Source organism: Vipera ursinii (assembly GCF_947247035.1).
Source record: "Vipera ursinii genome assembly, chromosome: 2".
Classification (NCBI taxonomy): Eukaryota; Metazoa; Chordata; class Lepidosauria; order Squamata; family Viperidae; genus Vipera; species Vipera ursinii.
Genome location: NC_139513.1, coordinates 188,034,318 through 188,047,758, shown reverse-complemented (window position 1 = coordinate 188,047,758; position 13,441 = coordinate 188,034,318). Strand labels below are relative to the sequence as shown.

The following is a 13,441-nucleotide window of genomic DNA, read 5'->3' as shown; positions in this document are numbered from 1 at the left end:
CACCAAAATTGTAGTGTCATTGATTCCCCCCCTCTTCAGGCAACAGAGGACTCATTTTTACCAATATTTAACTATTTACTCATTCAGTTTTCCTCATATTAGCAGTTTAGACAAAATGTCCATTCTTGCCAAGTACAAGGTTTTCTGAAATAAGTTTTCTAAATGTTAAAAAGCCCCATTATTCATCTTAAAAGATACCACCTAGGAGAGGGAAAGTAGTGCTGAACTACTTTCAGGTACAAACAAAATTTAGCACATTGTAAGACAAATATGGAGATAGAAGGTGACACTAGTAATGATTGAACATAAACAGAGTATGCTTATAAGTTTTCTTTAGATCATTTGATTCAGAGAAAGATATTCTTAGCATAACCAGACAATTTAAAAGCTCAAGATTGTTAAGTTGTTCAAAAGGCATCCATTCTTGTGCTTTAATGCATTAAAAGTTTTTTTCTTGACTGAGTTGTGCTACATTTGCTGGATGATTTAAACATTCAAACATTTGCTAGATGATTATTTCATGTGAGAGAACATACCCCAAGGGAATCTGAGTTTTCAGAATTTTCAGACAGACATTCACTAATGTGGAATGGCAGATTCAATCTTTTTCCTCTTCTATTTATATTTTAAAATATATATTTCTATATTCCAGGGATGATTACTATTTTCTGTAAGCAGCTGGGATGGCACAACATGGAACAATTGCTGTCCCAGTTTCAGAGTCGCCTTAATTTTGGAATTCAGAGAGAACTCTGTGATCTTGTCCGGATATCTTTGCTAAATGCACAGTGTGCTAGAGCTCTTTACAATGCCGGTTTCATCACAGTGGCTGATGTAGCTAAAGGGACTCTTGAGGAAGTAGAAAAGGTTTTCAGAAATGCAGCACCATTCAGAAGGTAGGAAAACATTTCAGTATTGCTGAATATCTTTTTTGTGTAATGTAACTTGAGGAAGGTTAAGCTACTGGATAATAGTTCACTTGGATACAATTCAAATACTCTTGAATTCTCCATCAGTGAGAGGTTATAGCAGGCAGAAAAAGTACAAAAGCTGCTAAAGTCCCTCTTCCTGCCAAGTTAACCATATTTGCGATCTTACTTCAAGGAGGGAAGAAAGAACTTAACAGACTTTCCTTTGCAACATATTTGTCTTCGTTTTATTCCTTTTACTCTGGAGCCATTTAGCTGTGCAAGATCTCTTGGTAACTGACATACTGATTTTGGTCAGATAATTAGATAATCCTTGTCATCCCACCCAGACAAAGATATTGCTGTCCACAATCACTTCCAACTTGCACAATTTAGTTTACTGACAAAATGAAAAATCAATTTTTATGGGAAATAAGTAGTCCTTTTTTAGTGAGTAGAAGATAGTATCACGCTTAGGTGTGTATGAGATATAAATATATAGAAACCAATTCCATATATGACTCACTTTAATTAGAGATTTTACTATTTCCACAGCCCCTTGGTTAATGATTCTTATCCCCCCCCCAGTGTTAACTTAATCCAGAGAACCACTTTAGTGTAGTGTTGAGGCATAGTATAGTGTAGGAACTGGGAGAACATGAGTTCTAGTCCCCACCTTAGGTACAAAGGCAGCTGGGTGACCCTGGGCCTGTCACCCTCTCACCCTAGGAAGCAGACAATGGCAAACTACTTCTGAAATCTTCCTAAGAAAACTGCAGGAATTTATCCAGGCAGTCACCAGAAGTCAGCATTAACTCTAAAGCACCCAAAAAATATCCACACCTTAGTCCATCACAAATATATTGCCATTTTCTGTTTAAAATATGTATATATTAAAATATTCCAATGAGGGTTTTCTTCTATTCTTGAAGAACATAAAATTATAAAATGTTGGAATTAACGATTTGTTCCTTGCTGACTTTATAGTAGGTCAAAATTTACAATATTTAGCTCCTGCTTTCCCACTTTCTTTCCTTAGGCACTGCAATGTGATACTCAGGTATATATATATATATATATATATATATATATATATATATATATATATATATATATATATATATATATATATATATATTTGTTTTCTGAGGTATATATATATATATATATATACACACACACACACACACAAAATAGCTTATACAGTTCATAAATTATCAGTGACATAAGCGATTTTTTATTTTCTTTTAATTTATTTATTTGTATCCTACCTTTATAATTTTTATTTATTTTATTTATTATTTATTTTAATTCCATTTATATCTCGCCCTTCTCCGAACACTCAGGGCGGCTTACAAGCTTAGCAGTAGCCTTCATTCTATGTATATGCCTGCTTATTAGGGCTTTCACACACCCCCAAGCGGCATTATTACAAAGTCAGCTTAATTGCCCCCAACAATCTGGGTCCTCATTTTACCTACCTCGGAAGGATGGAAGGCTGAGTCAACCTTGAGCCTGGTGGGATGCGAACCTGCACCAATTGCAGGCAGCTGGTGTTACTTAAGGAGGCATTAGCCCACTGTTCCACCAAGGCTCTTAAATAAGTCAAGGTGGAAACATATCCAACACACCTCCGTCCTCGTATTTTCCCCACAACAACAACCCTATGAGGTGAGGTGAGAGTGAGGGACTGGCCCAAACTCCTGGCCTTGCTCTTTCTACCCCTGTGCCTTAACCACTACACCAAACTGACTCTCTGAACTCCATTTCAGCTCCATGTTCCTATACTTCATGAGTTTTGTATAAAGAATGGTAGCTTGAAATCTTTACAGGTAGTCCCTAATTAATCCCCACTAATTAAGAACAGAATTTTTATCACTGAGTAATGCAGTTGCAGGTGTAACATCACATGACTGCATCACTCGGTGACATTACTTTCAGTAGTCCCATTTGTGGCCATTAGTCCAGGCTCTCATTCTTCTCCTGCCCTGCCACACTCACCTCCACTGCAACACCCCCAACTGCCTATCTCCCTCATCTCTGCCCTTTGAGGCACCCTCCATTCCACCACCTTGTGCACCCCCATTGCCCTACATGTACTCCCTGCTCTTGTGAAATCAGCTTGTTCCTTCACTAGGTGGCTGCTGGCCATGTGTAGCCTTCTTATGAGGATTAGGAAGGCTTCAGAAGGCCTCCGGAAGAAGCCCTCATAGTCAGCGGCTGCCTTGTGGAGGGCCAGACTGGAAATCAGCAGTGGGAAGAAAAAGATGGCAAAGATCAGTTGGGGCAGCAGAGACAGCTAAGTGCAGGGCCGCCAAAAGGGCAGAGATGGGGAGTGGGGAAGCAAGTGGGTGGAGGGAAACTGAACTGCACCCTGTGAATAAATGCAGGCGGGCTGTCAAGCACCCATTTTGATCACCCTGGGGGTGCTGCAGCTTTGAGGACTGGGCATCACAGTACCATTCATTCAGCACCATCATAACTTCAAATGATTCCTTAATGAATGGTTGTTAAGGGAGGACGTCCTGTAATATGCTTGTGTGCCTTGCACTCCCTTCCATATGTCTATGGAGATTCTCAATAATCCAGGTCATGGTTGTCCCTAAGTTGCTTTTTTTAAAACAAAAAACAAAACAAAAGGCAACTGGACTTTGTCTTCCCCCCCCCCCTTCTGAAGACCTTTCGTTTCTTACCCAAGAAGCTTCTTCGGTCCTAAGTTAAGTGGTGGGGAATGGAAAGATTTATATCTTTACAGTCAGCAAAGAGTCATTCAGGCCACTTGGGAGATCATCTGTATCCTCAGAGTCACCTGAATCAGAGTGCAAATGGGAGTGGATCCTTCTTGGGATTGCGGAAAGGACTGCATTCATTCCCTCCCAACTTTTTTCCTTTCACTTGGCTGTTGCCCCACTTATTAATCCTATTCGTCCAAAGCAGGTGCCTGATCATGCTCAATTGTTGAACTCATTCAATCTGTAAATACTTTAAGCATCATTCTTGCTTTATTCTAGTACTTCTTTCCCTCAAGGCTGCAGATATTTCCCTTCTTGCCTACCAGAACCATCTTCCTTGTTACTTTTTTACAGGTGGTTTGAAAGGAGGGCATCTGTCTTCTGTCAAGTGTTCACTTTGCCTCAAAAGATCTCCTGTGTTAGTCAAAGATAAGAAGATACTGTATGAATTCCTTAGTTATATTTAAAAATGAAAGATAATTTTTTTTAATAAAACTGGTTTGTGTCCCTTGCTTTAGCACTCGCAGAGCAGTAGATGAAGATGAGCAAGCTGCCATGGAGCGCCTTAACACCCATTTCATGTGGATGTCTGGAATGAAAGGCTTAACTGAAGGTGAAGCAGCCCGTCTGATTGTAGAGGAGGCTAAAAGGCTTTTAAAGCACGACTTAGCTCTTTGGGGAGTGCAGTGGAACCCCAATACCTCAATCTTACTGGATACGTCTTACACACTTTCCACAAAGGAAAGTGTTACAGAAGGCCACCAGAAACTCAGAAATAACCACAATACAGACACAAGTGTGAATTCACAAATTAAAAATATATTGTCCGTTAAACAAAAAAATAAGAGGCAGCTGGATGGTAATTCAGCAGAAGAGATTGATAATAAGGTTCCAATAGGGGCAGAGGCAAGAAATGATGACATACACCCTAGTGCCAAGAAACGAATGAATTTAAACAGAGATATGATAAATTCACATGAGAAACAGATGTTGGATGCCGGTGAAGCAATGGAAAGCGGTGAAGGCATTATGAAGAGAAGCTTGAAAGAAGGCATAAAAAACGATGTTGCAACTAGATTTAAATCTAATGTTGAACTTCATTTCAAGCAAAGTATGGATGAAAATACAATTACAAATCCCAATGGGATATTACAAGCTGCAAATAGAGATGAAGTGAATATTCATACCTGCAGTTTTTCAAGCAACACAGAATGTATTAAGAATGGTTATTCTCCTGATTTGGATCTTGTCTTCAAAGAATTTGAAGAAAGCTTCCAGCTGGATACCCAAACAGATAGACTACTACAACAGCAGATGGCAGATGAAACTGCTAACAAGCAACAAATCAAAGACAAAAAACTGGTAGCCAGTCTAACACAGAAAAACTGCATTGATATAAATGGTACCAATATGTCAGAAAAAAATGCTATATGTATTAAAGATAAACTAGAGTGTGGAAAAGCACATTCAGCATTATTGCTTAGTAAAGTATCAGATTTGGGATGGCGTCAAACTGAAAAATACCCAGGAACATCAGTTGGCTTGGAAACAAGTTGTTTTTCTGTTGCAGATTCCCAGTTGGATAGCTTCTTACGGCACTATCAAACTCCAAACTTAACAGAACAACAGCTCACTGTTCTTCCAAATAATATTTCTTTGTCTCTCAACCAATATCCATCCACTGTGGATATAAATGAAGCAAATCTGAATGGCAATGATAGTTTATTATTTGATGGAGACTTTAATCACATGGATGGCTCCCAGGATGGTGATAACAGTGAAATAATTATGGAGACAGAGGAGCTGGTAAACCCTCCTTTGTTCAAAAGTGCTTTAAAATATACCTCGGGTGAATTGAAAACAAGACCGAATAAAGCTATATCAAATAGCACTGTGAACCAAAAATTGTCAATGGGATGTAACTTTATAATGTCAGATACTAGTTCTTTACATGAACCAAAAATATTAAATGATGTGGTTTTACCTCCTTTTTATAAAAACGGCAAGATTCTGAATAAGACAATGAAAAGGCTAAAAAGTAGTGAAAAGAATGTAAGTGAAATTCCACAGAAAGATTGTGCAGAAGAAAATGATAAGCGAATGAACAACTCTGATGTTTTATTTGATCTGAGTCCAGGAATGCAGGAAATTTTAGACAGAGGGTTAAGTCCTTCCAATGATAAATCTGAACTGGGGCCAAAAAACAAATTGAATTTAGTGTTTTCTAAGAATACTACAGATTCAAGGACTCCTGCCATTTGTCCTGGTCAATGTGAATTATCCTTGCACAAAGATTTTGGCAGAAATTGTGTAACAAGAATGAAGGATGATCAAAAGAACAAAAATGGAAGTTGTGTTTCTTGGATAGATGGGAACAAAATGCCCTTTTCACCACTGAATGTCATAGAGTCTACTTCAAAATGCATAGAAATACCGGTTGTGACAAAAACAGAAAATCCAATCTCTATAGATAAAATTCCATATGTTCAGTTTTTACAGAAGGATAAATCTGTTTTACCCATACAGGAACAAGTGTTACAACATCAGCCAGAACATTCAGAACATATGGAGTTTAATCTTGAGGATAATTCACTGATAAGTGAATGTTTTTCACTCCATTTATCTCAGGAAAACGTTCCTCCAGCATCTTGCAGTGCTGATAATTTCTCAATAATTGATGTTGCAAATGATAAAACTCTCTTCCAAACTTTCATTAAAGAATGGAAAACACACAAAAAATTTTCTATCTCTGTGGCTTGTGAAAAGACAAAAAGCCCTCTGTCGCACAGATCAGCTATTGGTGCAAAGTTCAAGCAAGGTGAGTTGTCTATTGTGTTTTAGCTTGCAGATGAATATTTCCAAATTTGTATTAAACTATTTTTAACAAAAAAAAACATTTACAGATCAATTAGATAATTTAATTAAAATTTTGGAAGGAAATAAATTCAGAATTTTATAGCTATGCAAGAGTTACTGATGTCAAGGTGGCAGGTGCTCTCCGTAATTGAGATGTACTTCATATGAAACATCAACCAAGACTGATAGTTCTGCGGGCAGTAAAGCAGTAATTCTATATATACATTCAACTTAATACAGCATGTTTTGTTTATACATAGTACACAGTGCTGCACACTTGTGCACACATGCATGAGCACACAGGAATTAAAATTGTATGATACTGCTAAGGTCAGGCCTATAGTGCCAAGTGCCAGAACATTTGAAAAATTTTAACCACATCACTTTAGCTGATAGACTGAAAATTGTACAGTAGACATTTATGTGCCAGTTGCTCAACTGTGTAGCAGTGATACTGAGTGGCTAAGCTGAACAAAGAAAAAGAAAGGCAAATATCTTATTTTGCTAAATGCCTCCCTCAAGACCATAATTAAGAGCACTGTCTGAATGTACATTTATAGATGTAAAACAGCTATAAGCTCTTAATAAACAAATCAAAGTTATCGGTCAATTGAAGATCAGGATGAGCTGTAAGCACTTCTAAACTGCATTAATCTCACTTCCTTTAAGACTGTGTAGCCATATCCTAGGGACGCGGTGGCTCAGTGGGTTAGGACGCTGAACTTGTGGATCAGATGGTCGGCAGTTTGGCGAGTTGAATCCCGAGTGCCGCGTAACAGAGTGAGCGCCTGTTACTCGTCCTAGCTTATTTATTTATTTTATTTATTTTAATTCCATTTATATCCTGCCCTTCTCCGAAGACTCAGGGCGGCTTACAAGCTTAGCAGTAGCCTTCATTCTATGTATATGCCAACCTAGCAGTTCGAAAGCACGTAAAAATGCAAGTAGAAAAACAGGGACCACTACGGTGGTAACGTAACAACGTTCCATGTGCCTTTAGTGTCTAGTCATGCCAGCCACATGACCATGGAGATGTCTTAGGACAAGCGCTGGCTCTTCGGCTTTGAAACAGGGATGAGCACTGGCCCCTAGAGTTGGAAACGACTAGCACGCATATGCGGGGGAACTTTTACTTTTACCTTTAGCCATATCTTAAAAAGAGAAATTCCAGAGACATAGAAAAAGCTAACATTAGTGTTATTCTCAAATAAGAAAAAGATATATTGCTTCCTTTGTCATATAACTAATGGCATTTATTAACCAAATATCAGCACAGATTTCTACCATATTATGCTATATTTTGTTCTGTCAGAATCAAACTAAATTCATACCCCTAATAAATAGGTGAGGGCAGTTAGAAGAAGGTTTATCACTGCAATGCTTTTAAAATGCATGTGGCTGTTTTGTTACTATTAGCACACATAAAATACTTGTTTTAATGAAAGTATGGAAGTACTGTATGGAAGTTAAGTTCATGACTATCATAAATTTATCTGCTGGTGATTACCCAATGAATTTATAGTTTGGTACTATGCTCTTATCACAATTATTTTACTTAAGGAAGACTTTTCAGAGATGGATTTTTCAGTGATAGCATAAGTTAATTAAAAAAGATGTGCTGCAGTTAAGTAGGAAGAGACTATATTGGGGTTATTATAATCTAATTTATGTTCTTTTCAACCAATTAAACTGTTCAAAAAAATATGTAAACGTGGTGATGATCCTGTCCATCAACATAATTATTCTCTGAAAGCAAAATAGAATAGGACCAAATTTGGTTTGAAAGCTGCAAAAGAAAGATTGAATTAAAAAATTGGCTTGATCAGGCCAGGGGCTACAGAGAAAAAACATAAATTGTTGCCCCCTGCCAAATCCCCCGTGCCTTTCAAAGAGAGACATTTGGGCAACTGCTAAGAATATTGCTGTCTCCCCCATTTTAAGTCCATTTCCTCTTTCTCAGAAGTGTAATCCAGAGTAGGGATAGATGGAAAGATCTGAAATGTCAAAAGAATTGCAGACACAATTTCCCTTACTACTTGTTTTTACTTTCATTTGTATTCATTTATAAAATGAATGCGTATGTCTGTGCAAACTTTAAATATGCTTTAGGTTTCCTGGATTTATTGATTAGAGTAGATTTAAATCCAGTATTATAAATACAGCCAGCATGGGAAGGAGCAGGAAAAACAAATCCAGTCACTTGGCACAATCATAAAGAGATTCATTGAGGGGAGGAAAGATTCATATAGCAAGATTGTTGCTCTGATGAATTAATGATTTACGGCTATTTTTATATCTGCTTATTTGGAATTCCACATCATGTTAACTACCGTATATACTTGAGTATAAGCCGAATTTTTCAGCCCACTTTTTGGGCTGAAAAATTCCACTTCGGCTTATACTCCAGTCAACAAAAAAACTTACCGAGGACTTGTGCGCGGCCGAGGCTTTGGTGCTTCTGGGATCGCGCGCACCTCTCCCAAGCCACTGCCGTCCGGAGACCTGCCGAAGTTTGGGGAGGTTTGGGGAGGTGCGCGCGCACCTCCCCAAACCTCCCCAAACGTCGGCAGGTCTCCGGACCTCCGCGCCCTGCCTGCCTGCTTCTTTCCGCTGCGGAAAGAAGCAGGCAGGCAGGGCACGGAGGTCCGGAGACCTGCCGACGTTTGGGGAGGTTTGGGGAGGCGCCACCTCCCCAAACCTCCCCAAACTTCGGCAGGTCTCCGGACGGTGGCGGCTTGGGTGAGGTGCGCGCGATCCTGGAAGCACCGAAGCCTCGGCCGCGCGCAAGTCCTCGGTAAGCTCCGGGCGGTCACTTGCTTCGAGTCTCCTGAGGGAAGGGGGGCGACTGGAGCGGGCGTGTTTCCTCGCCTGCTGGGCGCCGCGATTTGCCCGGGGAACGCGCGGGCCCCGAATGGCAGCGTGGAGCGAGGAAGCGGACAGCCAGGGCTTCCCCGAGAGCCGCGGCCACACAGGTTATTCCTGTGTATTCAGGCTTGCAAAATGGCGGATCGAGCCTCTGCTGGCGGCAGAGGCTTGCAGAGCGCGGATCCAGCCTCCGCTGGCGGCGGAGGCTTGCAGAACGGCGGATCGGCTTATACTCGAGTCAATAACTTTTTCCAGTTTTTGGGGGAGAAATTGGGGGTCTCGGCTTATACTCGAGTCGGCTTATACTCAAGTATATACGGTACACTGTTGGCAAACATCTTCATATACTGCTACATAATACTGCCAGAATTTACTGAATTTAATTATGTAGGACAAAGATGAAGAGGATGGATGACTATTACACTTTAGTATATTTAGCACGGCAAAAAAGCTATACCTTGATGCCATCAGTGTTGTTGAAATTCATCTTTCTAACATTAGAATACTTACAACCTATAGATAAGTGATAGTTTCTCTATAGGTTTAAAAGATTATAAACAATACCAAAATGGAAAGACTGCTTTCTACATGAAGTCTTTGGCTGATTGAAACTTGCAAAGGTTAAAATTATTGTAGCCTGCCTCTGTGTGTCCATGATTGCTCTATAGGAAATAAATCTCTGAAAATTCTCTGTGAGAATGATGGATTTCCTGTTCATGCCTGCGAAGACTTGCTGGTGGTTGGATTAGCTGTGTGCTGGGGTAGAAAGGATGCTTACTACGTCTCATTGCAGCAGAACTCTCAAAGCCAGATTGGTAAGAATGTCTTTATTGTGTACTTCCAAAGAGGCAATAAATGTAGCGTGTGTGTTTGTATGTGTATATGTGTGTTTTAATGAATTGTTAAAGTTAGTAGCATTTATTGAAGAATACCTCCAAATTATGCCGTTTTTAAAAGTAATTAGGAAATTGTTTGCCTGGGGCAAAAAGCCCAGCAAAGACCCTAGGACAGGGGTAGGCAACCTCGGCTCTTTTATGACTCATGGACTTCAACTCCCAGAATTCCTGAGCCAGCTATGCTGAGGGGAAAGAGAGAGGTTTCCAAGCTGAGCCATGCCCTAGGACAAGGGGAAGTAAATATCTTTTGAGAGACAGTTCTGAGTCAGGTGACAAAAAGAAAGGTATATGTAGAAAGGAAAGAGAAAGAGAAATATTTTCAGTATAGTTTACAATAGAAAAAGGCAAGGAAGATTTCTGCTTTTGTATAACAAAGCACACTTGTATACAAACATATGCTGTCATGCTTTCTTCCTCTCGCTTTTTCTTGTCTCTTTAGAAGCAAGTCCCAGTTTGGCACAGCCTCCATTGGATCAAGACCTGTCTGTGGCAGAAAGATTGCGACATCTTAAACTACGTCTGCAGGAGTCTGAGAGAGCATTTTCACTTGTTGTTTATGATTTTATTCAGCACTACAAGATTCTCCTGAAGGCCTGTGGCATCTCATTAGCAGGATGTTTTGAGGACCCAAAGGTTTGCTAACTTCATCTCTTATAATGCTTTTATTTCTATAATGGCACTCAACCTGGTAAACTAAATATGAGGAAGGAAGAGGATAACCTGAGAAGGAAGGTGTTGTGGGTAGGGGAGTTTTCTTATACTAATTGTTACAAGTTAGGTTCTTTGTCAAGATTCCACGTAGTTCTCACTTCTTACAACTACATATAAGAATTAATGCAAGTTCAAGCATGCACTTCCAAGATGACTTTGACAACCACAAGTTCATAGAGCTTCTCTTAGAATCGGAAGATCTGAGGAAAAACCCGCGCAAGCAGTATATTAAAAGCAACGTTCATTACTCCTCCCCCCAGGGTCTGTGTGAATTCGAGCCAATCCAGAGTGGCATAATGTTTTGGTAACTGGCTCCATTGGCATGCTCTTCAAGATCTCTCTTGCTTTCGTTTCCTTCTGGCTCCAAGTGCAAAAGTCTCCTAGATAAGGGTGATGCATTCCTTCTCCTGGGGAAAGGGCATAGTGGCAAGACAGTGCAAAGCATCCCCAAAGTATCTCCCCTCCTAACAGAATGGCAGGCCCCCAAAATGGTTACAAAAGCAAGTAAACTATAAGAAGGGAAACAATACATTTCTTTGGGGACCTGACATATTCACTGAACCAGTTGTTTCTTCAATAATGCCATTGACTAAACCACTCACTAAGGAAGATTAGGCTATCATAAAACAGTGCTTCCAACCCCCAACGCTTGCAGATACTCCAGAAGCTTTACTGTGATCAGTGGTATCAAAGGCTGCCAAGAAATGTAAAGATCTGGAAAAGCACCCTCGTCTAAGCTTGACAAATGTCATCACAAAAGCAACCAATGCTGCCTCCAAAGCAACCAATGCAATTCCAAGCTTAAATCCACCTGGAGGAAGTGAGGTTGATTTTAACAGCAAATGGTTGTGCAAAATGATCAAAGCAGCCAGGCAGGAAACCTCCATGGACTGATATAAAGACGTTCATGCCCGACATCATCAAAACTAGAATCCTTCCTCACAGGCAAAAGTCAGTACATACCCCTGCTTCCCCAGACCTGGCTTTGAGACATATGATGGATCTGCACCACAGGATGCAAGTCTCTTGAGAGGAGATATCCCTCCATCTAGGTCATAATAATACATGTCCGTTCTTCATCTTCAACAGGTCATGGACTTACATGATCTTATTGCAAACAGACTTACCAGATGAACCCTCCACAGGTGGGTTGGGATGGAGGTGGAGATTGGCACCAAACTGTCAATTTTTCTTCCCATGTAACAGCTTTGTGCCTTGCATTGTACCTCCTTCAGCCCATCACCACCAGAACATATTCACCTGCTTCCCCACTACACAAACCTACCCTGCAATATGATATTCAGTTACTATTTAGGTATTTCACACAATTATCGGGCAATGGGGCTACTCATTGGCATCCTCATTAAACATTAACACATGAATAAATATTATTTAAAAGATGAATATTGTGGTCTTCTATGATATTACTGTAGCATAGAATAGTTGCTAAGTGCAAAGACCAGTAAAACAGAGTGACCATTGGAACCCATCCTTCTATTGAATTCTGGGAATTAGTAATCCTATAAATCTGTCATGGTTCCGATAGACCAGACATGTCAAACACAAGGGCCGGGGCCAGATTCGGCCCACGAAGTGGTTTCAAGTGGCCCGTGAAACCATCTTCTAAAACAGTGAGGGAACGGCCCCTGCTGCCTTGGCCCTGGCCCAATGTACAATTTCATGGTGGTCATCTATACTGAAATACATTCAGTCTTAGCTCCACAAGGCCATCTGGAAACAACAAGGGAATCTGCCGTGTCGGCACTGCCCCCTGGGCACACACTGAGGTGGTATCACCCTTTGTGAGGAATGAAGGCACCATCGCCTGGAAGTGGCCAGCACATGGCCCTGCCTACTTTGGGCAAGCTAGGCGCTGGGCAGCGTTGTGCTTCTCTTCAGATTCGTGCCACCTGGCTCAGCCTCTCAGAACTGTGAGGAGAGCACCCCGCTGCCTGCCAAAACCGGGCAGACTGGGGGCTGGGCAGCATTGCACAGGTAACATCGACTCTCACGCTGCTCATGGCATCCCCTCCCCCAGAGCCCACCAAGCCAGATATGTGAAGTAGGTGAGGGCCATGTGCTGACCATTTCTAGGCGATGGTTCCTTTTTTCATTCCTCACGAAGGGTGACATCTCCCCAGCTGTTTCTTGCCTGTTTTTCTCCCTCATCTCAAAATATTTTCCCACCACTCGAAGGAAGGAGAGGGAGGATCTGAGGGAAGGCCTGCCTTAGACCTGCCCTGCTGCCCTTTCACCATCCCCTTGCCCCTTCCCCCTGGCCTATCCTGGGGGGGTCTCCCATCCTATTGCTAAGGAAGCTTTGGATACAAAGCCAGGTCTCTTCACATGGAGAGGGAGTGGGCCTCCTCTTGACTTTGCCCTCATACCCATCCTGAGCAACCTGGCTAAGGAGAGCAAGCACAGCAGCAGCAGCCTTGAGGAGGAGGTAAGTGCAGCTGGGTGCCCCCTTGGG

At 41.0% G+C, this 13,441-nt stretch overlaps 1 protein-coding gene across 1 annotated transcript in view; it reads left to right on the top strand.

Moving 5' to 3' along the window:
- The window catches only part of POLQ (DNA polymerase theta), a gene marked incomplete at its 5' end in the record, with an annotated part of 84,263 nt that overhangs the window by 44,024 nt on the left and 26,798 nt on the right, over positions 1-13,441 (top strand). The window contains 4 exon segments of the mRNA XM_083353467.1: positions 653-896; positions 4,159-6,458; positions 10,030-10,176; positions 10,697-10,890. Coding sequence (XP_083209593.1) covers positions 653-896; positions 4,159-6,458; positions 10,030-10,176; positions 10,697-10,890 — 2,885 coding nt within the window.